This window comes from Rhamphochromis longiceps, linkage group LG6, assembly GCF_057381845.1.
Source record: "Rhamphochromis longiceps isolate RC_006_pf linkage group LG6, R_longiceps_female_GT1.1, whole genome shotgun sequence".
NCBI classification, from domain to species: Eukaryota; Metazoa; Chordata; class Actinopteri; order Cichliformes; family Cichlidae; genus Rhamphochromis; species Rhamphochromis longiceps.
This window is the reverse complement of record NC_140562.1, coordinates 44443554-44471332: the sequence shown is the minus strand read 5'-3', so window position 1 is coordinate 44471332 and position 27779 is coordinate 44443554. Positions and strand designations below refer to the sequence as shown.

Below are 27779 nucleotides of genomic sequence, written 5' to 3'. Positions count from 1 at the left end.
ACAATAAAAATGAAATAAGCAGTATTTGCAGCAGCTTGTACTGAGAAGCTTGATAAGGAGGGAAGCTGAACTGTTAACTCATCACTAACCGAAGATTGCTAACATGTAAAAGTCATTTAGGGACAGTGACAGTGTGAAACATTTCTGTAAAGGAGGATAAAAGAAAAGAAAAGTATCATCTCTGTGCTACAGATAAGAGGAAAACCCTTTTGAAAATGCAGCTGTTGTCACGTTTCTCGATGGTTTCTGGCCAAAATGATACGATTCCTTAAAACGGTCTGAAATTAGAACAAATGGGTTTGTGGTGCAAGTAGACATTTATAGACATATGACGGGAAGGGAAAGGTTCAGCTCTCGAAATTCAAATAAATGATGTCCGGTAATTGTTTTTCTTCAAGGCTATTGTTTACCATGTGTTGTGCTGGGGATGTGTTTGCTTACATAGCTTTTATACTAAGATGGATGCAGCTACAGCGACATCACTCACTGGTTAGATGGCCCTATTTTGAAGCCTCAGTTTCAGCATTTTGATTGTTGTATTAGTATTTTTAGAAAGAAATGCCTTGAGGTGGATCACAACAAAGAAATTGAGTATACTGCACATTTAAGCAGTAGCAACTTCTCAATTGCAAGCTATAGCCACACCTTAAAGCATCACCTGCTTCGTTGCCCATTTTAACCTCCTAGAACATGGCGTCTACAAGAGCCTGATATCCACTTACGAGGACATTATACAGCCACTGTGGAGCTCATTTTCCTCAGAAACAAAAATCAGCTACAAAACAAAACTGGTAATTCTTTGTTTTTATATTCATCAGGTCTCAATCAGCCCAAATAGCACAGAGAAATTGAAAATGTATGCCATGAACAAGTTCGGATCTTGGGAGGTTAAATAAGATTGGAGGACAATTTATAAGTTAAGCTCATCAGACTTGGTGTTAAAATCCATAAGAACAATTATCCTAGTGTCTTGTGCTTTGGGTGGGGGAGGGGTAAAAACGTCTTTGGGGTAATCAGGTTGGAACCCCCCTTCATTAGTTCTATAGATAGGCCCTCAACATCTCCAGAAAGGCAATAAGACAGACTTAACACCAGGCTTGTACTTCATCCAGCTGATCTTTGTTCGCTTCATAATTTTTATGGACAGAATTTCTAGGAGGGATGGAGGGTTCCATATTGTTAATATCACAGCTTGTTTATGATGATGTCGTCCTGGTAGCTTCAAGTTCCACTAGGACTGTTTCCAGTCGATTGAAAATTGGTCGACATGAGGGCATTTCCAAGTCTGAAAGCATGGGTCTCAGCCGGAAAAGGGTGGCGTGTAGTTTACCAGTGGGGGGACTTAAGGTATTGCAATGTTCGTGCATGCGTGAGAGAAAAGTCCAGTGGTTGATTGACAGATGGATTAGTACAGCATCTTCAGTAATGTGGACACTGTACCAGTAATGTTGTTGTTAAGAAACAACTGACATGAAGGCAAAGCTATTTATTGACTTGGCGATCTACGTTTCTACCATCATTTAAAGCAACTGTGGGTAATGGTTGAAAGAATAAGATTAGTATGCAAAAAGAGCAACATGTTTTAGTTAATCCGAATTTTTACAAGTTGATGGCCAGTATTTGAAGTCAGCGTATAATGCAGCTGCATTTAGTATAAATGGGAAAATACATTTGCCTGTTCATAAACTATTTGAAGATATCCAATGTCCATTCAGATGATGCTGAAATTTTGTAACTTTCTCTTTAAAACAGCTGCAGCAATGAAAAATCCATTACCGTTTATTACCAAACCTATCTTCAGTGTTAAATGTTAAATTTATAAAATAGAGAATCTTCTTTGTACAATCTTTGGCTCTAATGTGCCTGGACATTTATAGTTTGTATTTAATGAGATAATGCCAATATCATTTAAACCACAAATTTGTAATGGAAAAAATAACATTCTCAGTCAAAATCATCAAAATAAGAAAACATCAGAGGTTTCAGGGTGACATCAGCCATTTATATGAACTAATTACTCAGAAGTTTTCAAAACAAGTAAAAGAAAAAAGAAGAAAACAATGAAAGAATAAGATTGTGGATACAAGCAGAGATGGGCTTCCACTCCTGTGAAGACTGGCAGCTGACGTCAGCCTCACTATATCTGAGAACAGTGCTCTGATGAAAATGCTAAGTTGAAAAACTAAGAGCCAAGTGTGTTTATTAAAAGTCTTTTAATTTTTGCAAAGCAGTGTGTCGGCATTGTTTCTATTTCTTGCTCATAGTGTGTGTCCTTGGATGCACGTGTTTTAATATCTGCATTTGTAAAGTGGTGCTCCCCAGCTAACTCGTTTGCATTTATTCTGTTCGTGAAGAGGCAAATAAGTGAAATCCAATGAATCACACCAACTTTAAATTAGATGATGAAGGTAGCCTGCCTACCTGGTGACATAGAGCTTCCCCTGCAATGCTGACAAAATACATTTGCAGCAGGTGACAAATGTGTATATTTTTTATCAGAGTAAGTACAGATTTGCTGTGATAAAAGACAACAAGTGGGAACATTAGCATAGCCCTCAAATGGGGCTACCGACTCACAGAGCTGCATGAAAATAATAATGCACAGGCCCAGCAAGGGTGCTGTTTCTACAACATCAATCAATAGAGACTTGGAAAATGCACCAGGGTTATTAATCGTTTGCTCGAGCACAAGAAAATGTAATTAGTACATTAAAATTGGGCCACTGACTCCATGCTATGATCCTGTATGCCAGCTGAGCTATATATCATTCCATGCATTTGTGGAAATTCCAATGACAGATGGAAGGGTTTGGAGAAAAGTTTGTATGTCCAACATTGATTTTTAGGACTAAAACCTCCCAAAGACCTTCAAGTACTTACTCATCAAGCTGAAGTTGGCCACATTATATACATTATTATATTAAAAAATTCCCCTTTCACTCCTGTGGCTGGTCTTTATCCTTCAAGCTCAGGTCTTCTACCAGAGGCCTGAGAGCGTGAGGGTCCTACACAGTATTGTTGCTGTTCCTAGGACTGTGCCCTTCTGGACAGAGATCTCAGATGTCTGAGATCTAGGAGGCAGAGGTCTACCACACCAGGCATGACCCCAGGGAAGGCCCCAGGTGCAGGCTGTGTAAAGATGCCCCTGAGATAATCCAGCACATAACAGCAGGGTGCAAGATACTAGAAGGCAGGGCATACATGGAACGCCTGTGCCGAGTATAATACAGATGTTGCTGGAAGTCAAAATCGTTGACCCCCCCTTAGGATGGTCAAGATTGACCGAGCTAAGATCCTGTGGGAATTCCAGATAGTAGTGGTTGAGAAGGAGAGGAAGAAGGCTGTAGTGATAGATGTAGCTATACTGAATGAACATGGAACACGACAAGCTCAGGCTGAGAGAAGAACTCGAAAAGATGTGGAGGGTGAAGGTAACAGCCGTCCCAGTGGAAATCGCAGCATTCAATGAAGTGACTCCAAAGATAGGAACAACATCCGAGACCTCTGCCCAGAAGAGCTAAGATACTGTGCAGGTCCATCAAGCTTCCAGGCTTCTGGGAGAGGACCTGAGCTTGAAAGACAAATACTGCCTGCAGAGGCAAGAGGCAAGGCAAGGCAAGGCAAATTTATTTGTATAGCACAATTCAACAACAAGGTGATTCAAAGTGCTTTACAGAGACATTAGAAACAAAAGCAAATAAAAAGCATGATTTAAAATTGATTAAAACAAGCAAACAAACAAACTAACTAAACACACACATTTCACACCTGTTCGCGCGATCTGAACCCTTATCGTAAGGGGAGCTACCAGTCCTTCTGTGGACGAGCTACTTTCTATTTTAAATTCCCTGAATTTAAAATACTCTCTAGACCCAGTCTAGACCCAGTTGGGGAGCTACCCAGAGCTCTAATCCCAGGGGAATTATATGTGTGTGTTATTTGCATAAATGCTTCATTTTCAGATCTATACCTCTTATTAGTAACACGAGAAGGGAATAGAGAGGCCTCGGTCTGTGATAAAATGCTAGCTTGAATGGTTGGTCATTGATGATGATAGCATTTCAGTGGTATGGCAGCCCATCTACCGATAATGCCCCAGGCTAACCTCTACCCTGAAATTTACCAGTCGTGTCTAAAAAGCACTCATCATCTCTTGTGATTAGAATCCAGATGAATGGAGAAACATGTTCACCTTGCTAAAAGACTTGTTTCCCCCCCTTTCTCTCATATCTCTGCAGCTGTACAGCTCGGTAGACTTCGGAAGAAAATGGCAGCTCATCCACGAACACGTCACGCCAAACAGATTCTACTGGTGAGTCACTCATTCTCACATCTCCACTTTTCCCCCTTTTTATTCTGCTCCATTCCTCTTCCCCAAAGTTTTGTTTGCTCAGGAATGCAGAAAGTGTTGCTCGTGTTCGGGGCGACTGAGCAAGTGATATTGATGGCTTAGAACAAGCTATGTGACTGACTGGTGATGCTGCTAAAATTCTGCACATTTTCTATCCCTTGATACAATCAGGCAGAGATTAATCTCCTTCTTCAGAATGCGCTTTGCATTCAGCGTCCGAGGGCATGTCGCATTCCACTTCATTTCTCACACTCACACCCTGTTCATATCAGGCGTCCTGCAAGACCAAATTATTATTTTTACATTTGCAGTAGAAGGAAGAGGGGTGAATCTCTACAGATACATACATGCAGATACATGAGCTATGACTAATAATGGATCCAGGACGTTCCTGTCGCTTCCTATCCAGTCATGTCTGCTGCTCACTCCCCCTGCAGTGTACCTACTATGTCTGAAAGTGCACACTCATCACAAACGTAGGGCCGAATATATTCCAGCTCCGTGCTCGCTGCCCCACTCTGATGTGACTGGGGTGTGCCTGGGATTGCTTTTGGCTATATGCACCATAACTTGCATAAATCTGGAGCTTTCTTTGCCATTGTGGCATAAGCCTAAATAGTGTGCACAATCCGTTGTAGAGTTTGCCCTTCACTGCCAAAGCCCCCTCAAGGACATTTATACACTGGATGAGCCTTTAGCAATGGCTAGGCAGTCCTCCAGTTGGCCGTATTTAGACAATGGCCTCATCAGCCTCCAGGGGCTATGAAATACCACCACAATGGGAGCGCTGTATCCATCTAGTCTAATCCACCAGCAGTGAAATGAACAAAAAAGCACGATTATTCTCTGAGATACAGACATGGTCAGAGAGTGTAGTGGCCTTGTACCATTCAGTCGAAGATAAGGAGATTGTATTTCTTTGCATTGTTGTATTTTGCTGAAATGGGATTTGGGCTTTACTCTGTTCTCCTTACTATGTCTAAGATCTGAGATTTTATTGGGGGGGGGTTGTACTCATACAGAGCCAATAGTAGGCAAAAATGTTTGGTGGAGAACGTTTAAATGCGTGTTCATTTACTTGTGTATATGCTAACTTGTGACCATGTTTAAAAGGAACAACTATCATTGCAAAATATATACAGAACAGAAAATGCACAATAGCTTCACTTCTAATTAATCAGTAACAGAAGTAGCTTCTCCTTTACATCCTTTTCTTTTTTGTTACGCTTATAAAAACTTATTATATTCTGCTTTTTCATTCTCTCCCAGGTCTGTCACAAGCCTAGACAAGGAGCCTGATCTGATCCACATGGAAGCTCACACACCAGATGGAAGTAGGTGTCTTACACACAAAGACGAGTAATGAGCAGGTGTCTATAGGCATGAATTCCTCTTTGTGAAAAGAAGTCGGCCCCAAGGAAACGGCATTGGCTCACCCCACCAATGAACCCAGCGTATGAGTCTTGATGAATATGGCTTCTTTTATTTTCACTCTCATTCAGTGAATGTCGTCTCCGTAACTCTGAAAGGCCACAACATCAAGGTCGTCTATACTGTAGCCAACATAAGTGAAACTGCCACTGTGTGATGTCACTGCAAAAACCAAGAATTGCTTTTTTCCTCCTCTTGGTGTCGTATGATTGACAGATGGAGATGCTCGTTTATGGCGTCTACACAATGAAAATAAATCAGGTGCTACACAGCGAGGCAAATTATTCAGAGAGACTCTGCATTCTGCAAATAAGATTAAAAAAATCATTTGACCTAATTGGGAAGGAAATGGTTAGCTTACAAAGTCTTGCTACAGCTGTTGTTCTGTATATATGGACTAGCAGAATACATAATGCTGATCCTGCATTTCCTCCTATGTGACAGATGTGCAGTATGTCACGTGCAGAGCTCAGATGTGCACAGAAGCTAACAGGAACTACCCGTTCCCAGGTTACATTGACATCAGCTCTTTGGTGGTTCAAGATGACTACATATTCATTCAGGTAGGGCTTTGTACACTCTGTCCCATCACTATCTGATGCATGATTAATTATGCATGTTTAAAGATGTGCAAGATACGGTATGTCTCCTATATTGAGAAGCACACTCAGCTTTTTGCATAAACTGCAAGTGTGGATTTGAATGGCTTTTAGATAAATGGCCATTAAGGGCAGAGTGACTTTAGGAACTTTCGCGCTACAGCCGGCCTCAAATAGTTTTTGATCTGTTGAAATGTATTTAAAATATTGCTAAATTCAGGTGTTTCTTTCCTGTCATACTATTTCTGGTATGAGTTTTTTTTTTTTGCAAATGATTTCACTTGGCAGGAATAAAATATGTAAAAATCATTTTATGTTAACCTCAACTGAACATTTGTGCTTTGTTTTCCTGTGTGAGCAGTTTTAATATTCATCCTAGCCACAGAATGGTGTGTCATATTAATCACGATTTGTGTAACAGAAAAATCTGAAATGGTAATGTCCTGAATCCCAAGTAACACAGATGCAATTTATGGGTTGTATTTTCCTCTCCAGCGTGAATATTATTTTCTTTGACATTGTGCAAATGAGGTTTCATACATTTAAAAGTCAACAGGAAACGTTGGGATAATTACACACCTAGTCCATGGCAATGCCAGTTTTATTCAGATTTTCCTCAAAAAAAACTGCAGTGGTATCTGATATGTGCTAAAAATGTTTTAGGTAGAAGGAAAAAGATGGATCTGGTTTTGGTTTCTCATTATCGGTTTGTCTTTTTAAAAATCGATGTTGATGAGACGGTGGCTACAAGTCTTGCAAACATCAGATCATAGCTGCATCTTCTTAAACCACCTGCAAAAAACATGATTTTCAGGTTTCACAGCAACAACTACAGCAGATGGCACCTGTGCTCCTCCAAAGACCCTTACCCCTTTCACCTCTTCACATCCAACAGAAGCATCACATAGACTTACACCAGCCTCAGAAATTGAGTCATCCAACTCGATGTATTTTATATTTTAAGTTAATATTATTAATTTATATCACGATTTTGAGGTGCAGCAGTTGTAAATTCTCTTGCTGTTTGATCCTGCTAAATGTTTTATTCAGTAGAGAATGGGTGGGTTCAGAAACTCAGCTTGATTCACCTGCAGGCAAGTCCTTCCTCCGGAACCTTTTCTGCCCTTGGCAGCACATTAGACAAAGAAATAGAGTGGTTCTCCAAAGATCCTTCAATCCTGTTTGACCTCTCTGAAGTCTTTCAAATAAACTCACAAGCACTCAACCAGAACCACCCCTTCAATTCAAGCACCTCCACATTTTAGCACGTATGCGTCACAGATGAAAGATCCTGAAAGGGATGGGAAAAAAATCCATCATACCAATTCCTCTTAAAGTTCAAACTGCCTCTGGTTACCCAGCCATCGATCTCCTGCTCCTTCACTCGATTGCATGTGGGACTGTTCTACAGCACTCGCTGCTAGATTTCCTCTCAGTGCTCAGTGTTTTCTCTCTGCTGGACCACTCGCAACGCTTGCAAGATCGGTAAAAGAATCGCCTCTGTCGTACAACATTAATGCTGACTTCACTTCTCTTTAGTCGAGAACCACAAGCTCTGATTTGAAGGTTTTCCTCTAATGAATTTCATAGTGTTATTGTCAGGGAAGAAAAGTAGGTTATGAACCTGCAGTCTCACTTTGCTGGGTGCTTCTCTATTTGTACAAAGTGCTTCTGACTTCTGTGGTCTTGCGCCTAATGACAATTCTCCATCACCCACCATTCCCGTGTTTCCTTGCTGCATAAGCTAACAGCTTAGAGTGTTTGCAAAGAGTCTAGACCATTAGGATGTGTTTTTTTTTCTTTCCTAGACAGCAGACGAGGCTCAGTTAGGTAACTTAAAGATTTCTCTTGACAAAGAATAATGAGACTATTGATTCTCCTACGAGATATTTACCAAAGTCCACTTTGAAACCACCAGTGCATTGACACCTGGGCTGCATCTTCTGAATCCAAGCCAGGAGGTTGCTATAAATGGAAAGAAAAGACTGCTGGGCAGCCACAATATCCAGCTTTGCCACGGAAATAAGCAGGTGGAAAAGCCAGAAATTGATGTGTACTTTTTCCCAAACTTTAATTGTTTAGACAAATATGGTATGATGTCAGTTATGAGGTGACACATAAGGCCTTCTCCCCTGCATTTGTTTATCAGCAGCAAATCTGAAAGTCAGAGAGAACTGCTACGTGGAAAAAGCAAAGTATCCTGAGACTCAAAGCTTCGAGGAGTATAGAAGGACGTGTATCACGTATTATACCGTGAGGACAAAAGTCTCATTTAATCTTATAAGAGAAAAAAAATACCTTTTACCAGATTTGGATAGTTGCTCATTTTTAATCAGTTGTTATTGGGCCTAAATGTGCGCTTAGTTAGCTTGTTTCCTCGTCACAAAGTGTGCTCACAGCAGGTAGTGCATTTCACAGTTTTACGCCGGATCCGCTTCCTGGCACGACTCCAAAGGGGATTTGTGGTTCTGGCTGGAACTGAAGCAACAACTTTTCACTTGGCAAATGAATGTGAAACTACTATATGGAGCCACTGTTACTGGGCTGTAAGATACAAATACAACTACAGAAATATCATCAAATGTTCACACATAAAGGTTTCCAGTTTCACTTCTAACCACCAAACATACACATTAAAACATTTATGTGTACATCAGATCCATAAGCACTGGGACTTGTGAAACCATGAAGATCTGATTGAAACGTAAGTTTCAGCTTCAATTCAAGGTGTGTAACCGCACAGCCAACAGAAAACTGGACCAGTACCAGCTTTTTGTAAAGGCGGTCCTTTGTTTTGCTCTCCACATGGACTGACTGCCTGAATACAACCATAGTGTTCTCAATCAACTGCACAAACTACACGAAAATCACAAGGCTGGTGACAATGTGGAAACACGGTTAATAATAGTCACGAGTGCGCTACAGGTGATAGATTCGGGTGCGCTGTCATACTGCCGATCACATGGGTGTGGAAAAAGTCTCATCGTGAATTAGATGTGTACAAGCATCTATACTCCTTTTGAGCTGCACACCTGCACCCTCCAAACTATACTTGACACTATATAAAATGATGCATAATAGCCAGAAACGCTGCATACCATGTGTAATGTATTTAATTAATAGAGTATTATATGTTCTAGGTTCCTACATCAGGGCGAGCCACATATTATGTGTCCTACAAGAGAGAGCCGTTTATACAAATCAAGCTGCCCAAATATTCCCTGCCTAAGGTAAGCTGCAGTGCCTTTACTTGATGATGATGATGACACACAGACATGCTTTTAACCTATGACACACCCATCAGCTCACCAGTGACTTGTTCAGGGTCAGGGTTTGGATCACATCTTTCCATTTCTCTGGAGCTTCCATTCACTGGTAAAACCAAACAAAGGTATAATATAATGTAAGACATTTCATTTATATAAGGCTCTTCTAAACAGCTTCTATTTTCTGATATAATATAGAAAAAGTCAGGTCACTGCCCATTTCCATTCATACTTATATAACTTACTCCATATTAAGAATAAGGCCCATTCTTTACAGTATGTCATCAACCATTTATATTCACACCTCAGCATTGATCTCGTGACCAGTCCCATGGGGTCAGCATGTTCTAATCCGTCACCTCTCTGCCTCCGGTCATAACTCTTCTTAATCTCTCCCCCTGCTCTCTTGATAGGATTTACACATCGTCAGCACTGACGAGAAGCAGGTATTTGCTGCAGTGCAGGAATGGAACCAGAATGACACCTACAACCTCTACCTGTCTGACACCAGAGGGATCTACTTCACCTTGGCCATGGAAAATGTCAAGACCACCAGGGGCATTGGAGGGAACCAGATGCTAGACCTATACGAGGTAGACGCCTGATGAAATTAGTCACCCTGTGTGGATTCTGAAATAATGAATTCATGGGAAATTACAGAGATTAGTATTATTTTCACTCATTAGATCTGCGATATGGTAAACAGATACAGGTAGATGTGTGTGTCAACATTATTGGAGAAGAGCTGTTTCACAGCAAAAACAAAATCACAATCAACAAAAAGTGTGAAATACAGGTTACTGTGTCCACGGACAGCATGAGTGAATGAGGTGCTGAGCAGAGCTGAACTGTGACTGAGCATTTAGAATAGTCTGAGCTTTTGACTATGGATTAGGGATTGTTTGGATAATAATTGGTAATAATTGGTAGTGTTTGTTCACAGACACTGACAGAAATGAAGGGAAAGTATGATAGACGCGCTTTAAATATATGAATTTTAACCAAATATTTGACAGTGTGGTACACAGAGGCTTTTTCTTTCAGCTGTTGTTGAAGTCTTCAGCATTTTTTTTAAACATTAACTCAATGTGAGGTATTGCTATTGGATATCAGCTCACACTGTGAAAACAATATGACTTTAGTGTTGTGTAAATTAAGAACTCCAGAATCCTCCTATCAAACACGCCTCCAACGCATCAGCAATAACTGCTATTAGCAGCCAGATCGTTGTGGTTAGTTTCGTCGTCAACAGTAACTCAGCAGCACCGGAATTAGACTTCTAACATCAAGATCAATCAATCAATCAATATGGAGTAATGACAGTGAGAAAAAGCGCTGTTGGCAGCTATTGAATTGCTCTGGTGAAAAGTGACATGGACACTGTTAGAGTGAATTGTTAAATGTTTGTCATTTTTATGTTTACCATTTGTACATGGTTTTAAGGAATTCTTTCTGTCCTCCCCTCCCCAGAGTCTTAAGATTCTGGGAGGGGGGCGGTAGTGTTTTTAATCACAGGAACATCCTTGTGAAGGTCTGTTTGATGTTGGTAAACCTCCTCCCCTTTGTATGGCTTCACTGTGTTATCTGGGGTGAACCATCTAGGGTGTGGGGGAGACTACCCTCTTTATGACCAAGGATGTTCCTCCTGCTTTTATGCTATAGGACCCTTTGGTCAGCAGGAGGTCTGACACACACACACACACACACACACACACACACACACACACACACACACACACACTCACACATATACATACAATGCCCTGTCTTGGAACCAAGGGGGCGTGGCTTTGTTCTGACATGTTTTGTGTGAACTGTCTCTCAATAAAAGGCAGCAGGAGGAGGTCAGATCTGGAGGTCATTTTCATGGTGGACACAGACGAGGCCTCCCTTGCGCAAATAATCGATCGATCGACTGTCTTGTTTTCTTCATGATGAATAAGTCTCTAGAATTAGCGGGGCTTGTGGAAACACAGACCCAACAGACACCAGCAGAAAGTAGCCTTTAAAAAAGCAGTAATCCTTAAGCAGGAACTTAATAAAAAGTACCTGGCAGGTGACTGGATGAATAATCGCTAATATCGATGTCTCAGCCCATCATATCAGCCAGTTGAGCCATTCGACCCGGAGAGGAGGTCAACTCTTCGGTACAAACAGAAGGGATTTGGAAACTTTGGCTGCGCTTTGGCTTTTTTCTTTTTCCTGCTGCTTACTTAGAGCTATTTTACATATTTTATTCATTGTGCATTTATTATCACAAAATAACAAAGGCTTTTTAATAAGGTACACTCCATTCACAGATTTTAGCTCACTTCAGTCTTTGGCTTTGTGTGTGTGTGTGTGTGTGTGTGTGTGTGTGTACACACTAGTCTTCTGCATTAAATTAGGCAAAACGTATCTGTGTTTGTTACATTAGGATAATTCATATGCAGTATTATAAAGACAACATAAACTGTGGATAAAATTGATGATGATGATGATGATACTGTTCCATCCATTTAAGCATATTATTAACATGAATAGTAATAAAACCTGTGGTCGTGTGCAACAGCACTGCTGTAACTTCTCAGAGCCAGGTTTGCATTTCAGGCTGCGAGCTTCCACCCTGCAAACATGCATACAGTGTAAAGAGTGCATTTAATGGGGCTCACTGCCATGCAGCTCTGGACTTGTAATGCCCTTGTTAGCTAACCTACTGCCTGCTATACGGTTTTGTATTCATAGTAGAATTCCCTTCTCCACTCCCGGGTGAACCCAGTTTATCAGTCCTACACTGGCAGGTGTGACTGAGAGAGTGTGGAAGGAAGTGAGATATTGGCCAGCAGCAGTAACAGCAGGATGGTAATTAACAATGCCATTACTTGCCCTGAACAGTATGTGCATACGTGAGTGTGTGCGCAGTTTCTATTTCTATGCAGCAGTTGTTAAGGCCTTTAACCAAGCAGCATGACAAGGCGCTTTAATCGTGTTTGGCTCGGCCACATTTCCCGATCTGAACCTAAACAAGAGAGATGACACACTGCTACCCTGATAATCCAGACCCATTACACAAGGAAAGATATGTGCGACAGAATTCATCTCATTTATTGTTGTTGCTCTGTGACAAACCGTTCTTCACGCAGGCGACGTTTCAGACAGAAGCTGCAGCTCCAATCGGAGACGGCGAACTATGTGAAACTTGTTTTGTTAGAAGTCATTTCTCTTCCCAGAGGGCCTCTGTTCTTTGTGCACCCTCCCTCCACAAATCAATTATTCTTTTCTTCCCCCCACACAGAAAATTGGACAATTATCTCCAGAATTAGAGGGATTATTTTATTGTCAATGAGATTGGACAAGGGCAATTTTTGTAATCATGAGCTTTTGTTGTGCAAACTAATTTTCTGTTGACATCAGGGCTCTACATCACCTGCTAAACCTTCCTTCAGTCTGAGAGTGGGCTTAGCAGGTGGCTCTTTGACGATTAGCACTCAGATTGTGTGGAGTTCACTGTATCAAAAATCGTTTATCTCTCTCACAATAAACAGTTCAGGATGATTGATTGGTTGTTGTCGGTGGAGAGTATTTAATGATCTGGATAATACTGATACTCGGGATGATGTGGTTATTCACGGCTGTGTTTTCCCACCAGCAAGTGCAAACCCAACAACGCAACGTTCAACAGATGATTCAGACAAACTATTGACATCAAATACATGCCAGTCCCAACTGTGCGGTGTGGATGCACAATCTTGGATCTTTTTGTTATATTCTCACTCATGTTCTAGTGAGCGGTTTGTATGATTGTCCACTTCAGTGCAAAACTGCTTACTACTGTTATGGAAATCAATCTGGACACAAACGAGCCGTCTCTCTGAGATTTTAATTTGTCTTTGCAAAGTTGTCAAACAACAATAGACGTCGGCAGCATTCTGCACGGTATTTGAGCGAGAATAATAACAAGCATAGAATCATTTATAGGAACAAGTTATCAGCCGGCCGTGGTCACAGAATACATTCAGAACATTCTGTGCAAACAAGTATATCTTGTAAAAGAGGATGATATGAAGACAAAATCAGGATACCGCTGAGCCTTCCACTCATCAGTAAAAAAATGGAACAACAACATTTTCTATCACACCACCACAACCAGCTGATGGATGGAGTATTGGGAGATGGTGCTCACAAGGTCGTGTTGTCAGATGTAAGGTTGTATATTCACTTAAGAGCAAGAGAACAGCGCAGTAACTGCAAAGGTCTTGAGCTATCCCCCATTTCTTTGTTTCCATCTATGAGTGTATTGAAACGTGTAGTACAGTATAGAAGACAAAAACAGTGTTTGTACAATTTAAACAACCTTGAAAGTCATTTTTTGGTACGACCACATTTATTCTGTAACACAGCAGTCTTTCATTTCTGCAAATAGTCTTTAGGAATAGTTCTTCTGGCTCCTTGAAGGACATTCAAACATCTTCCTTGGATGCTGGCTGATGTTTGTGTTGTTCTTTGCTGAGATGATTCCACACTGCTCCAATAATGTTGCTGTTTGAAGCTGTTTCTAATCAGGACTTTCTAGATGGTGCTGCATGGTGGATTATCTGACAGTACTTTTCTGTATTCATAACTTTAAAAAGATCCCAGCACCACTGTCTGAAATGCAGACCATGAACAAACCTCTAGTGTAATTTAAAGATGGCTGTAAATTAGACTGGTGGTTAACAATAGTTTACCTGAAGGGCCAGATGCAAAATTGGTTTAGAGCATACTTCGTACCATGTTTTTGGCTAAAAGCAATTTGAAAATCTCATTGTTGGTGCAAGCAGCATGTCAAGTATCACCAAAACAAACTCATACATTTAGCAGTTGCATTAAGAACTAGGTGAAGGGTCATATAGGACAGTGTTTGTTCCTTTTCTGGGTAATCTTAATAGAAAAGTTTTCCAAGGACTGACAATCAATAAATAATCTCATTTATTCTCTGCTTCCAGCTCTATAAATCCGTGCCCCTGATTTGAAAATTAGGTCAGGCTAAAGCAAAATGAAATCTTTTGCAGATCCAGTAAAATCGATTCATATTGATGTTTAATTGCATTAGAGACTTTTCATTTGTCTTCTACACACTCTTGGCAAAACCTCAAAATTAGATCTCAGACACTCAGAAAATGTTCCTCTGACTCTTTTACTCTGTTGCAAACAAACCACAAAACAGTTCTTGTGTAATAATTAGTAATAATACGTTATTAAGTGATCATTATAGCTTCATGAAACACACCACAAATACAATAAAAGAGGATGAATATAGATTTTTTTCAAAAGGTAAAATTATTGTGGAAGCACAAAAATGGTCCATGAACAGCGAACTGCAGTCATGACACTATTTAAGAAAGTTGGAACCTGCCCCAAATAATTCAGCCCAACATAAAAGTCCGAGGACATGCAAGAAAATATTAAACATTTATTATGATGATTCCACATTTAGTTTCCTGTGCTTAATCTAAAAAAAAACAAAAAACACACAAAATAATTAAAACAATATCATTTAATTTGTTTGCTACAGTGGAAAAAAACAAAAAACTGTTTGTACACGTTGCAGGTGAGGCGAGACTTTTGCCAGGGCTTGTGTTGGTATTTTTGGAAATGCAAAAATAGGGTTATTCCCACACCTTCCACCAGCCATCGGTGCTAATCAGTCAGTGTAACCCAGTGTGTGCTAGAGCAAAGCAGATTAAACCCAAATTCAAACGCAAAAATATAAAAGTTAATGCCAAATCTTTACCAACAGTCAGCTCACCAAGCAGCTGGGTGTTGGTCGGCTGGGTTGAAGAGCTGCTGCACAGTTGTCATGCAATATTCTTTGTTCCATTTCCACTCGCTCACAGCAAATAGCAGTAATCAGCGTGGCGTGAAGGTAGCAAATCAGCGCATTTCAGAGTAATGTGTGCTTTGGAACGGAGATCTGCATCCTTCACTGTATCTTAAAGAAAGTCATGTGGGAGGAAAGAAAGGGGTGGATGCTGCTGGCCATATAAAGTTCTGCTTGTGTGTGTGTGTGTGTGTGTGTGTGTGTGTGTGTGTGTGTGTGTGTGTGTGTGTGTGTGTGAGTGTGTGTGAGAGACAGAAGAGGTGGAGGAAATAAATAATTACTGCCACAATTGACAGGTCAGGTTGGATGAGGACGGGAGGACCCTCGTTAGCCGCATCCATCCTGAGCCACATGTTTCTATGACAATGTCAAATGCGCTGCCTATTAGTGCCACTTATACAGACGTGCCCCTTCAGGGAGGCAAACACATCCATGTGGAGACCCTCACTATGGCAACCATTTAGAGTGACTCTGTCATTTCCATTGCATGTCATGCTTTGGTTTTGTTGAAGGATGTGTCTAATCCCTGAGAGACGACTGGCGGGGTGGATTTGGTCAGAGGACTGTGAGTCTACACTGTTACAGGTGTACGTGTGAGATTCGGTTCAATTGTTGGAAAACAGACAAGGTGTCACTTCTCAGCCGTCATCATTTTGTACTGTCTAGATTACTGAGACGTGTAAGGATATAATTACAGAGAGCACAGTGTAAGAAACTGCAGCCTGTTCTGTTGACGGTGTCTGCAGGACTGTCAGCTGAAGAAAGGAAAGATAATCGCGCCATTTGCATTTAACTGGTGTTGTGAAGATTGCCGCCTCAATACACAAAATGCCTTTTCTGATGAGAGTGCCGGGTATGCTTTTTCATGCGCAACTGAGGCCCTAACTGTTATGGGTGTTGGGAGGGTTGTTGTGTGTAAAGTGCTCCCTGATGGCTTGCTTTAAAGATGGGTTTCAACCTGTTATGTGTCTGTGCCAATCAGGTGGCTGGAATTAAAGGCATGTTAATCGCCAACAAGAGGCACGACAACCAGGTGAAAACCTACATTACCTACAATAAAGGGCGGGACTGGAGGCTCCTGCAGGCTCCTGCGTCTGACCTGGAGGGGAATGACATCCACTGCATACTGGTAACGTACACGTCAAATGCTGTCTTGTGTTTATGGAAATTACACACAGACTAGTTTTCACATCTTAGTGAGGACATCAATTATACATGATCCTTTCCCCAGCTGCTTGCCCTAACCATAAGCCTGCCACTAAAACCACATTTTGAGTCTCAAAAATGTCTTCAAACTCGTGGGGACGGGTATTTTGGTCCCCACAGGTATAGTAGCATACCAATTATCTGTCCTCACAAAGACATCTAAACCTGCAGACACAAAAATATATTTTGCTGATTTGTAACACTGCTCTATAGCCAGAGCTTACTAATGCACCCTCATGAAGTCTGTTCTAAAACCTAAAATAAATCATCTGTGTAGTAAATAATAGTTGGAAATTGGTCTTTATGTTGGTGAAAGCCCTGATTCTCACAGGTATGAACAGTCTCACCAAGTCAGCAGTTACATTTCCCACAGCCAGATGTTTTCTGCACTGGACAAGCAAACTTTAGCTTAATCTGCTGCATTCTAGCTTTTAGGAAACCCCTTCCAGTGAACCGTGGACCTGTGTTATAGCATGTGGAAAAGATCTGCAACATCCATTCATTAAAGAACTGGCTATCATTTAAAACTGCATGCTCACATTGTTCAATGAATCCTAGTTATTTAAATTAATTTACAGTTAGGTGAGTACACATGGCCCAGATAGACATGTGCATGCAAATCCAAGTCATGTACAAAAAACTAATATTAGTGCATAATATAGATTAAAGTGCAACCTCTGTTTTAATCATGAGGAAGATGCAGTACTCGAGCGGCAGATCCCAGATCAGCTGTACGTGGTAAAGGTCTCATTAGATAGCTTCCCTGCATCTAAAACTAACAGGCAGACCGTTAGCAGGAATCATGGTCGAGACATTAGGAGGACTTCATGCTGTTTAAGAGGTTATTTCAAGGCCATGCGGTGTGGCTTACAGGTTCCCTGTGATTGTGCATTCATGTGACATTTTAATTACTGCTGTAGATTCCTTTTGATTACCCTGTTCAGTCCCACTGCCCTCGGTGTCCTTACACCAGTGACACGCTGTCTGCTGCAAAGATGAAAGCAGACACAGGTTTTTTTTCTGCTCCGTGAACAAATGTAATTGTCTTCTGTTGTTTGCATGCCCTGGAGGCTCAGCTTCACACTTTAATGCAAATTCCATCATTCTTTGTTTTAATGACAGATTAAATGTAATTAGCAAAACGTCTGAAGGCACCGTTAGCTTAGCTTTTGGGGATTTTTTTGTTGTTTGTTCTCTAATTTTTCTGACCCTATCATTTTCACATAACAGATCAGCCCTGCTTCCCATCCTATTACCTGGCAGTTAATTAGATAAGCTGATGCATAGCAAGACTGAGTTAGATCATACTTTGTATTATTGCCACTTACAGTGATGCACGTATGCATACACAGTTATACACACTTATTTTCAACTTGTCTGGGCACTGCATCTAAACTTCGGTGCTTCTTTTCTCTAAAATCAACATCCTCTTCAGTTTATTTCTGTTAAATCTTTTACAGCCTTTCTGCTCTCTTCATCTACAACTCCAAATGTCTGAGAATCCTTACTTGTCAGGAACAATTTCCACCAAGAATTCTGCACCGGGAATGATAGTTGCCACAGGTGAGTAAAAACACTGAACACCAAAGACAGTCTGCACATTAAAAATGCATAAGATGACTTTTTTTTTTTCATACGCTGAACACTTTACATTTACCAATGTCTGCACATGTTAGGTAGCTTAAAAATCAGGATCTTCTCTGACTGCTTCAGCTGCTTCTAACAGACTGATTTCGATCATATGAGGAGGTTGCAGGTTAAATTTTGGAATGTGCATGCTTATGCTTGCTCACAGGTGGCTTCCCTCACTGGCACTGCCTCTTTTCTGCTCCATCTCAACATCAACACAACCTAGACACCAACACAAACTCCACACAAGCACACTGATATGGCTTCAGGTGCTATTTCTTTAGTGATAGCGTTAGTAAGCAAGCTCTTTGTCTAAATGAACAGGCAGGCTAACATCAGCTACTATTAGAAAAATGTTTCCGGGTAAAATGGACTCATGAAGTGTCTCTCTTCTTGCTCTTGTTAGTGAGCGTCCAAGTAACTCGCGATCAGAGATGGGCAGAAACGCGTTGCAAGTAATCTGATTACTTTTTTCAAGTAACGAGTAAAGTAAGGGATTACTATTGCAAAAAGGTTTTTAGATTACCGTTACGTTCCCGTAGGAACGCTGCGTTACTGCGTTACTAAAACCGTGATTTTTTTTGCGAGTGTCTCATGACAGTGACGTAAGCGAGTGCGACGTTCGTGACAACAGCTGTGTGCAGATCAACAATGGATCATATATCGAGTGCAGAGAGAGTATGAGCGTGCAGCGTTTAAAGCGTGGAAGCACTGACCTTACTTTGAGTTTGATTCCATAAAAAGTGACAAAAACATTAGTGTCCGCTGTGCGTGGGAAGAAAACTTCTTTTTACAGCGAAAAAACCCTAAACTTCCGAACAAGCACCAAGTACGCTGCGACGTAATGGGAAACTCACAGAGAAACTCGCGGATTCTTCCACTGACCGCTGCATCACACCTGCACCAGGGTAAACCTCCGCCTACCCCACTCCTGCTTTACAGGTGAAAATAGAGCAACAGGACCGCTGAGTCTTTGACTTTATTTATTTTCTGCTGTGTTTTACTTGCATCTATTTGAAAGAGTGAGTGTAAATACAAAAAATATTTTATTTTATGTGCTGGAATGTGCAGAAAATAGGTTTAAATGTTAAACTAATTTCTTCCAGTCAGAGAATGTTGCATATAATAAAATTTTTGTTTGATGCATAAAGTTAAAAGATTAAAACTAATAAAACAAGTTTTAAAAAGAGACTTTTCCATTTGATTACATTTTGTATGATGGATTATGTAGAAAAAGTAGAATTGGGCTGAAAGATCTATCGCTTTATCACCTTTTCAGGTTGTAAATCGTGTAACTAAGTAACTAAGTAACTAACTATGTAATTTATTACTTTTGAAAATAAGTAATCAGTAAAGTAACAGGGTTACTTTTTGGGGGAAGTAATCAGTAATTAGTTACTGATTACTTTTTCAAGTAACTTGACCAACACTGCTCACGATACATTCATCTCATTCCTCTGTAAATCTTACAGTTGCCTAAATGCAAGATTTAACTAACATTTGATTTATGCATTAATAACCAGCATGTGGAGGTTAATCAGTTAGCAGCAACTCCCCGGCAACCACCAGTTGCTAGGCAAAAAAAAAACACATTCCCCAACTGGGTGATGCTCTTACTGTGTTCAGTAGCAGTACTTCTGGGTCATCAGTAGTTTGCATGGCGGTGACTTGTAACGACTCTCTAAGCAGCACTAACACGTTAAAGTAAAGCCTGTGCCCCAGAACTCCAGCCAACATGTTTTTAAAGGTGTAAGTTTTACTTTGAAGGCAAACAGTGTTTGTTTCCGAGGGTTTCTTCCATGCAGTAAGCAAACAAAGGAATGACAACGAGGTATTCTTTGCAACTGATTTTACCAAGCAGGAGCCGCAGCCTCCAGAAAACCGACACCAGCCAGCCTTGAGCAGCGTGTGCACGACGTCACACAGGAGACCTTTACCCAGCATTTATCCTGGTCCCTCTGCATGTGTGTGCAGGACAGTCCTGTGACCGTCTCATCAGAGTGTAATCAATGTTTTTCTGAAGTGGTGCATAGTAAAAATAAAATTTGTACAATGCTGATTGTGTTTAATAATGTCATATTAATTATAATAATCCATCATCTAATCCACAATGTTATTTTATATTTGTATTAGTATATTAACATCGCACAGGTTTAGTTTTGCCTTATGTTGCTATTTTAGTATGAAAGTTAACATTTCACAGGATCAAGAGTCGTCCCAGTCAGCAGCCTGATTATCTAATGCAGCTCTGATGTGACCCCTACCTGACCCCCACTTAAGCTTCTGTCTCAGCAGTTCTTTAAGCTTCACTGTGCAGAGTCCACAGCAGGTGCTCCGTTTCACGTATAGACTGACATGTTGTGGATCGTGTCCATTAGTTTTGATGCCTTGTGTGGGGAAAGGCCACACTTATGTGTCGTGTGTGCCTGTAAGTGTTAAGGAAGAAAGAGAAGTGTTAGCGCCAATGGAGGAAAAAAACCTGTGGTTTTGCTTTGAGCGTGTGCATTTATGTTGTTTTGTCCTCGTTATGTGAAAACGCTGAATAAACATGCATTCCCAGCGTGATGTTTGCACAGTATGTACTCGTGTGCGCTTGTGTGTATTTCTGGCCGGGACTTTGCTTTGGCACCGTGATTCACTTTGCCCGCTGCGCCTTTTAAGACATCAGCTGGTGCAGAGATCATCTCACCAACATGACACCATCCAGATCAAACACGTGCCTATTTACTGAGCCGCGGCCAAGATAGTCGAGCAGAACAACAGAAGAAACGAGTTCACTCGCTGCGCACTCGCAGGAAAAGGCTTTGGAGGCACTGTGCTGCAACACCGCAGAAAGACGGAGCGAGAGAGGCACCCACCCTCGTCTACACCGCGCATTATGCTGTCCTCGTAACGAAGGCATCCACAGGAATTAACATGAAATATTCTCTGGTATTCACATGACTTGCAAGTCAGCAAGCTAATACAGGAATCAAGCCAAGATGATGAATTAATCAGAGACATGGTGTGATTTACAGCATGTGTTTAAAACACATATGGCCTGTTATCTTTGTGAGATCTCACTGTGTTTTTCATGGTGTGTGTGTGTGTGTGTAATTTCCACTGCAGGAAATATCGGAGCAGAGCTCTCTTACAACAATGTTGGCATGTTCATATCATCTGATGCTGGCAATACCTGGAGACCGGTGAGCCTCACACCTACATTTACACCCACAGCCAGCAGATCTGCAGCAGTTTCGAACTTTGACGGATGATGTAAAAAATTAAACACAAATATTGTATTTTCTGGCTTCTTGTTATGCAACACCTTTAGTTTCCACTCCAGCTGACTGCAGGTTACAGACTTTTTATAAGACAGTTTAGACATGCTACACACCAAAGCAAGAGTGCAGACAATGATATCATTAACGGTTGAATTATTATAGTATTGTGCTTCCCTGCTTGGCTCATTCAATCTGGGTTTTTGGCCCTGATGAACAGAAGTATGACCTCTTTAACGTCCCATATGTACCTCTGAGAGACTTGCCCGCCTTTTACATTCTGTTTTGGCCCTTGTTCTAACTTTTTTGTGCTCCTAGTATCTAATTCACAATGAGCTTCTGGTTTAAATGGTTTACAAACCACTGCATTTTAATTTTATCTGAATTTCACCCAACTTTTTTGGAAGTGGGACATAATTTTGTAACCTTTGTCACTGTGTTTTTGATACCAATGTCTGTGAATGTCTGTTCAGATTTTTGAAGAGGAGCACAATATTTGGTTTCTGGACAAAGGAGGGGCTCTTGTTGCTGTGAAGCAGCCATCTGTGCCAACTAGACATTTGTGGTATGTCCATTTGGAGAACTTTTTTGGACAAGTTTCCTGTCTTAAATTGCTTTTCCAATTTCCTGTGGCTCTTGTAAGGTTAATCCAACAGTTACAGTTCCAAAAAAAGTGAATGTGCATATTATATGTGACACTTGATCCATTTAGTGATGCACTTTGACTATGGCTCTTAAAAAAAAGAGAAAAAAAATCATAGCCAATCTAATTTGAGGGGTTTTTTTCTTCCCTAGACCACTTATCATTAACAGCCAGCACCCCAAACCCCCCACCCACCCCCGCACCTCCTTTTACTGTTTTCATTAACATGTTGCCTTCCTCTTGCCAAATCGGGTGCCTCGCTTTGCCTCCGTGCAGGCTAATCCAAGTGAGACCAGATCTGTGTGCTCGCTTTTGCAACAATTTTGAAATTAGTTTTAGAAGCAGTGAAGTGTAGCCTTTTTGTCTCCCAACCAATTTAAGTGCGATGGTAGAGGAAGTGCAGAAAAAAAGATATTGATATGAGTATCTCCACAGTCACTGCATCGCAGCGTTCATAGGCAGCTTTACCTTAAACAGTTCCCCTGACTGAATCTCATAACAGGTGCATGTCAACGCTTTTTCTGTTGTTAGTGCTTTTAGCCAAATGAAGGCAGTGGCAACATGGGACAATCTTCTGAGCACCGGCCTCAGTGCTGTTTCAACCCACGCCACACTCGGGTACTCCTAGTTGTTCTCACTTCAGCACCAGTGTTGATATACTGTCAGGATCAATGTAGCCCAAGACCCGATGATGAAAGCTGTCCAATCTTGTGTTCCCGTCTCCTTCTCCCTCTGCACTTTTTTAGTCAAAAATGAAACAGTTCTATTCTGGTCTTGTGTTTTTTTGCCTCTGTGTCAACTTTTTATCCAGGAAACAATGATGTTGCTTTTTTTCCTTTGACACCGAAACCTTTCCTTTGTTCACGTCTTGCAAAAGCAGTTTTGTGCTTCTTTGTTTTAATAAGTTGGCGGACTCTCTTAAATTCCCTTTCAATGCCTCAGCCTTTAATATTTACCAAACGCTGCAATAGCTAATTGCACAGAGACTCGGAGTCTCCTGTGTCGAGACAAGCCGGTCATTCTGATCCCTACATAAATCCTCCCCTATGACCAGGATCTAATAGAGAGCGTCTGTGTCTGCGCCGTCGCTGTTGCCGGGTTTGTGATGAGAATGTGTTCTAACGTACAATACACAGGGTCAGCTTTGACGAAGGCAGGCAGTGGACCCAGCACAGCTTCTCCTCGGTGCCCCTGTTTGTGGATGGAGTGCTGGTGGAGGCTGGGGCTGAAAACCAAATCATGACGTAAGTCCACAAAGAGCTGAATGACATGTTACAATGTGTTGATGTGATTTGAGTAAAAGGTGGCAGTGGGGGGTCCTTGGGGTTATTTTTGCCCTCCAGAGAGGCCCAAAGGATCGAGGACCTCTAAAAAGGTCCTCAAGAGCTCTGCAGGATTGTGAGTCAGGTGGTTTTTAAGTCTCTCAAGGAAAGGGTTTAAAGGGTTCAAAGAACAACTTTTAAATCAGCCTTTTTGCTGTTACACCTTTAGAATCGAATCAAATCTTGTAGAGTAAAAATAAAATGGCCATGAAAAAGCACCTTTTGAAGCTTTTTGCTCTTTATGATGATAAACTGAGGTAAGGAGCACATGAGTAACAACAGTTATAGCTAAGAATTAAAGAATGAACGGGGCAGATTTATGTAAACAGATGTCAAACACAGAACAAAATATCCATCATAGATTACAGATCAAGTCCAGTTTAATTTAGCCCAAATGACAGCTAGCTGCTGTGCTATTGTTTATCTACAGCAGCTAATGCCTCTGCTAACCCCGCCCCACCAACCCCAGCTTCTCCACAGACCCCGGCTGGACCCAGAAGCAGGGTTCATACTTCATCACTTAAAGACCGGATAGAGATGACAGGTCACACAATAGTGTCTTTTTCAACTACTGTTATACAGGCTGTGCTTGTATCACTTTCATTTGCACCTTTAGACACTGTAAAGCAGTTTAGATTACAGTACTTTGAAAAACTCTTTGGCTTATTACTCCATACAGATTTGGACCCTCTGAGCTGTTAACAGTGTGGTACAGTAATTGTTTCTCAGTTTGTTGGAATCAGAGTCACTTTAGAATCATCATTTTAAAGATGTGTCAAAAAGTCAAAAATCATTTTTTTTCTGTTTAATCATTTTGTAACTACTTAGACTTTAAGGTTGGTGTTTGGTGCAGAAAACTTCTCATCTTATTAATGCACTGATGCAGCTGTTTGTAAGCAGCAGTTTGCTAGTTTAAATGCATTGCACTGCATTAGTTCAATACAGAGGGTCTTTCTAAAGAGAATCTCCAAAGGGTCACAGACCTGTCTGAGGTGACACAGCGTGACAACGGGAGAGTAAAAGCTTTCAGATTTTTATCAAATCCCTGCTTTTCTTTGTGAATAAAAAAATGAATTATATAAACCAAGTCAGACATTTAGAGAGGAACTGGAGTCGATTTGGGGTTGTATCTTATGAGATTATTACAGGTTTTTTGTGAAAAGTCTTGATTTTTAAAAGGAACGTGTAAACATATTTATCAAAAACTAGAGATGCAGTACAGTTTTTTCCTTTGAAGTACTGTGGAGTGGAAATCTAGCAGTCCTTTCCCGCCTCACCATTGCTGATCAAAACTAATTTTATTAAGATCATATTGCTGTTAATTCCTTGCCCGCTTTGACTTCATATTAGCAATTTTACCCTGTTGCCAGATCGAAGCAAACCTCTTGGGGAGCACAGTGTCATTAAGAGTAGAAGTGATACGCTCGAGTGTCACTATGTGCATTTTTACTGGAAAATGGCACTTTATAAATAAAAAGCAGAGTTTAAGTCATTCAGATCGTTTGCCTCTTGCAGCTTTTTTGGACACTTTAGCCACCGTTCCGAATGGCAGCTCATCAAGATAGACTACAAGTCCATCTTCAGCAGGAAATGCACAGAGGAAGACTATCAAACCTGGCACCTGCACAACCAGGTAAAAATCTAAATCCATGCCATGCATGAAGGTGCTGCCCGTGTTAGTGTTTGTGCTTTGAAAATGCTTTTCAACCATTTCTCTTGCATACAGGGCGAGCCGTGCGTAATGGGACAAAAGCAGATTTACATGAAGCGCAGGCCCGGAAACTACTGCATGCTGGGAAAGGACTACTCGAGAATCCTGTCTGCCGAGTCCTGTATTTGCAGGGCTCATGATTTTGAATGGTAAGATGATGTGGGCCTTTGTTCAGTAGCCCCTTTCTTCATAATCGTCGAGGGGGATTATGTTTCTTTCTATTGTTGCTGAAGGAGAACTTCATTAATTGCAGCTTTTGTTCTGCCGCACATGTAGAAGCACACATTTCAAAGGACGCGCTTTCTTAAAATAATATTTTTAGAGTTTTTCATTCTGTTACCTTTTAAGCAATTTGTTACTGGCAGCTGCTTCGTGTGAATGAGACTCAACAGGTCATTTAGCTAAATGCTGCGTTGAAGAAAAAAAAAAAATGTCTCTTTGAAAAACCAGCTTCTCTTCAGTAGTAATTTATTTTGAAGTGTATCCATCCAGCTACCATCAAATACACTCTTCACACCATTCACATGTGCTATTTAGGGCTGTTTCTGCATCCCTGCTGTAGCCACAAACAACGTGAGTCCTGTAACTTACAAAGCTGCAGATGAAGGAAAAAAGAGGGAAACGGATTAGAAAAGAAGGCTGTTTTCAGCCACACTTGGGTTCACTTTGTCCTAATCACATTTTTTGTTCTGAGTAGAAGAAAATGATCTTGATGATATGTGTGCTCGTGTAAAATATACAATAAAAGCTGATGTGACAAAGTTACAATCCAGATTTTCACACTCATCCTACGCAAAAGAGCAATAAATAGGGTCCATCTTCTTATTGACTGAAAAACAACTGTGGAAGAAGATTTTTTATTTAAGTGGAATCATATCCTATCCATGTGTTTCAGTAACTTTTTCCGTGTGTTTTCCAATAATCTGATGAGTTTGGGATGGTTTTACACAATTTGCTCATAATGTCTGTCTCCGTATGTCTGAGCTCACCGTGCTCGTAATTCTGTTCAGACCATGTGGGCGTGTAAATAGTTTCAATTTGTATGCAAATCCTAAGCGGTTGTGTTTTTTATCTTGTAATGACAGAGAATGGAAAAAAAACCATTTCAACATACAGCAGTTATGTAAATAGCGTTTGTAGATGTGCAGAGAGTGAGTGCTAATTGGTTCCTATTGAACTAGTCGAAAGTTTTTAGTGTTTTTTTCATTTGTTTGTTTGTTTAGTCTAATTTCTGTCTTGCTGTTTTTCTCTCTGCGGGGAATTATTTGATGAATACTTAAAATTCAGAAACGAGGAGTTTTAAAAACCCACCAGTGCAGAATTGAAGTCCAAATCCTTTAACTTAATTCAAGGTGTGAAGAGTCTGCCTGGCACAATGATCAGCTAAGTGCGTACTTATTAACGTTATATTAATCAGTTGAAAATGCCTGCAAACTATTGTGCACGTAGTGTTCTGCATACTGACCAGCTGGCACCGAACACTGAGTCAAATCCCAAGTTTCCTTTACTGCCTGATGACAAGTTTCCTGAACTAAATTTGGAAATCTGGAATCTTGTAGCAGTTGCTCATTTTGTTTCATTTGTTTCATTCGGTTTGTTCCAAGCTGACTCTGTTATGATTCATTTGTGTCATAAAAAGCAGACCAACCACGGGCTGATGGTACACATGAGATTTTAGGATGACTAAATCCATCTTCTGATCATGCTTTGAAAAAGAAAGCTCATGACTCATACAAGCAGTGTGTGTGTGTGTGTGTGTGTGTGTGTGTGCGTGTGTGTGTGTGTGCGTGTGTGTGCGTGTGTGCGTGTGTTTAAACTGTGAAACATAGTCAGCATTCAAGATTCATAAAGGACAATGGTCGAGTATAATCCCTGATGAAAATCAACAAAATGCTGATTAAAGTCACACTTACGCTAAAACCTTTAACTGGAACTCTTCGTGTCCCCAAACCCTGAAATGACTGAGCTCATGAACTCATTGGGAAAGTGTTTACCAAGGTCAGGATAGACTAAGGCTGCGTTCACACTGCAGGCGAAAGCGCATCAAATCCGATGTTTTTGACCCTGTGCGACCCATATCCGATCATGCTATGACAGTGTGAACGGCACAAATCCGATATTTTCTAATCCGATCTGGGTCACTTTCGTATGTGGTGCTGAATCCGATACATATCCGATGTTTCAGAAAGCGACTGCTGTTTGATGGTTATGTCGCATTAAATCCGTCTTTTACGTCACCGACACAAGACAGATGTCGATTATCAGCGCCAGAGAAGACATCGCGAACGCCTCCTGGCCATCCAGTGTAGATGTCAGTGAAACTGTTGGGAAGACAACGTGAACATTTTCTTTGTACTGCATAATCTGCAGATTCTGACAGAAATCTGCAGCTATCCTTTGAAGCACCGCTTCTCTAAAACAGCAATAAGGATCATTATTAGGTTATTTACATTATTATGTAAATAACAAAATAACTTAAAGCAAAAATTGGGAAACGTAAAATCTGAAGTCTTTATATTAAC

At 40.8% G+C, this 27779-nt stretch overlaps 1 protein-coding gene across 1 annotated transcript in view; it reads left to right on the top strand.

Moving 5' to 3' along the window:
* sorcs3a (sortilin related VPS10 domain containing receptor 3a) overlaps positions 1-27779 on the top strand; it is a 261899-nt gene that overhangs the window by 186294 nt on the left and 47826 nt on the right. Inside the window, exons 5-16 of the mRNA XM_085408112.1 lie at positions 4239-4312; positions 5621-5685; positions 6227-6345; positions 9522-9611; positions 10061-10240; positions 16469-16615; positions 18153-18255; positions 21430-21506; positions 22055-22146; positions 23361-23468; positions 25062-25179; positions 25273-25406. Of these exons, the coding sequence (XP_085264238.1) occupies positions 4239-4312; positions 5621-5685; positions 6227-6345; positions 9522-9611; positions 10061-10240; positions 16469-16615; positions 18153-18255; positions 21430-21506; positions 22055-22146; positions 23361-23468; positions 25062-25179; positions 25273-25406 (1307 nt within the window). The remainder of the gene's footprint in view (positions 1-4238; positions 4313-5620; positions 5686-6226; positions 6346-9521; positions 9612-10060; positions 10241-16468; positions 16616-18152; positions 18256-21429; positions 21507-22054; positions 22147-23360; positions 23469-25061; positions 25180-25272; positions 25407-27779) is intronic.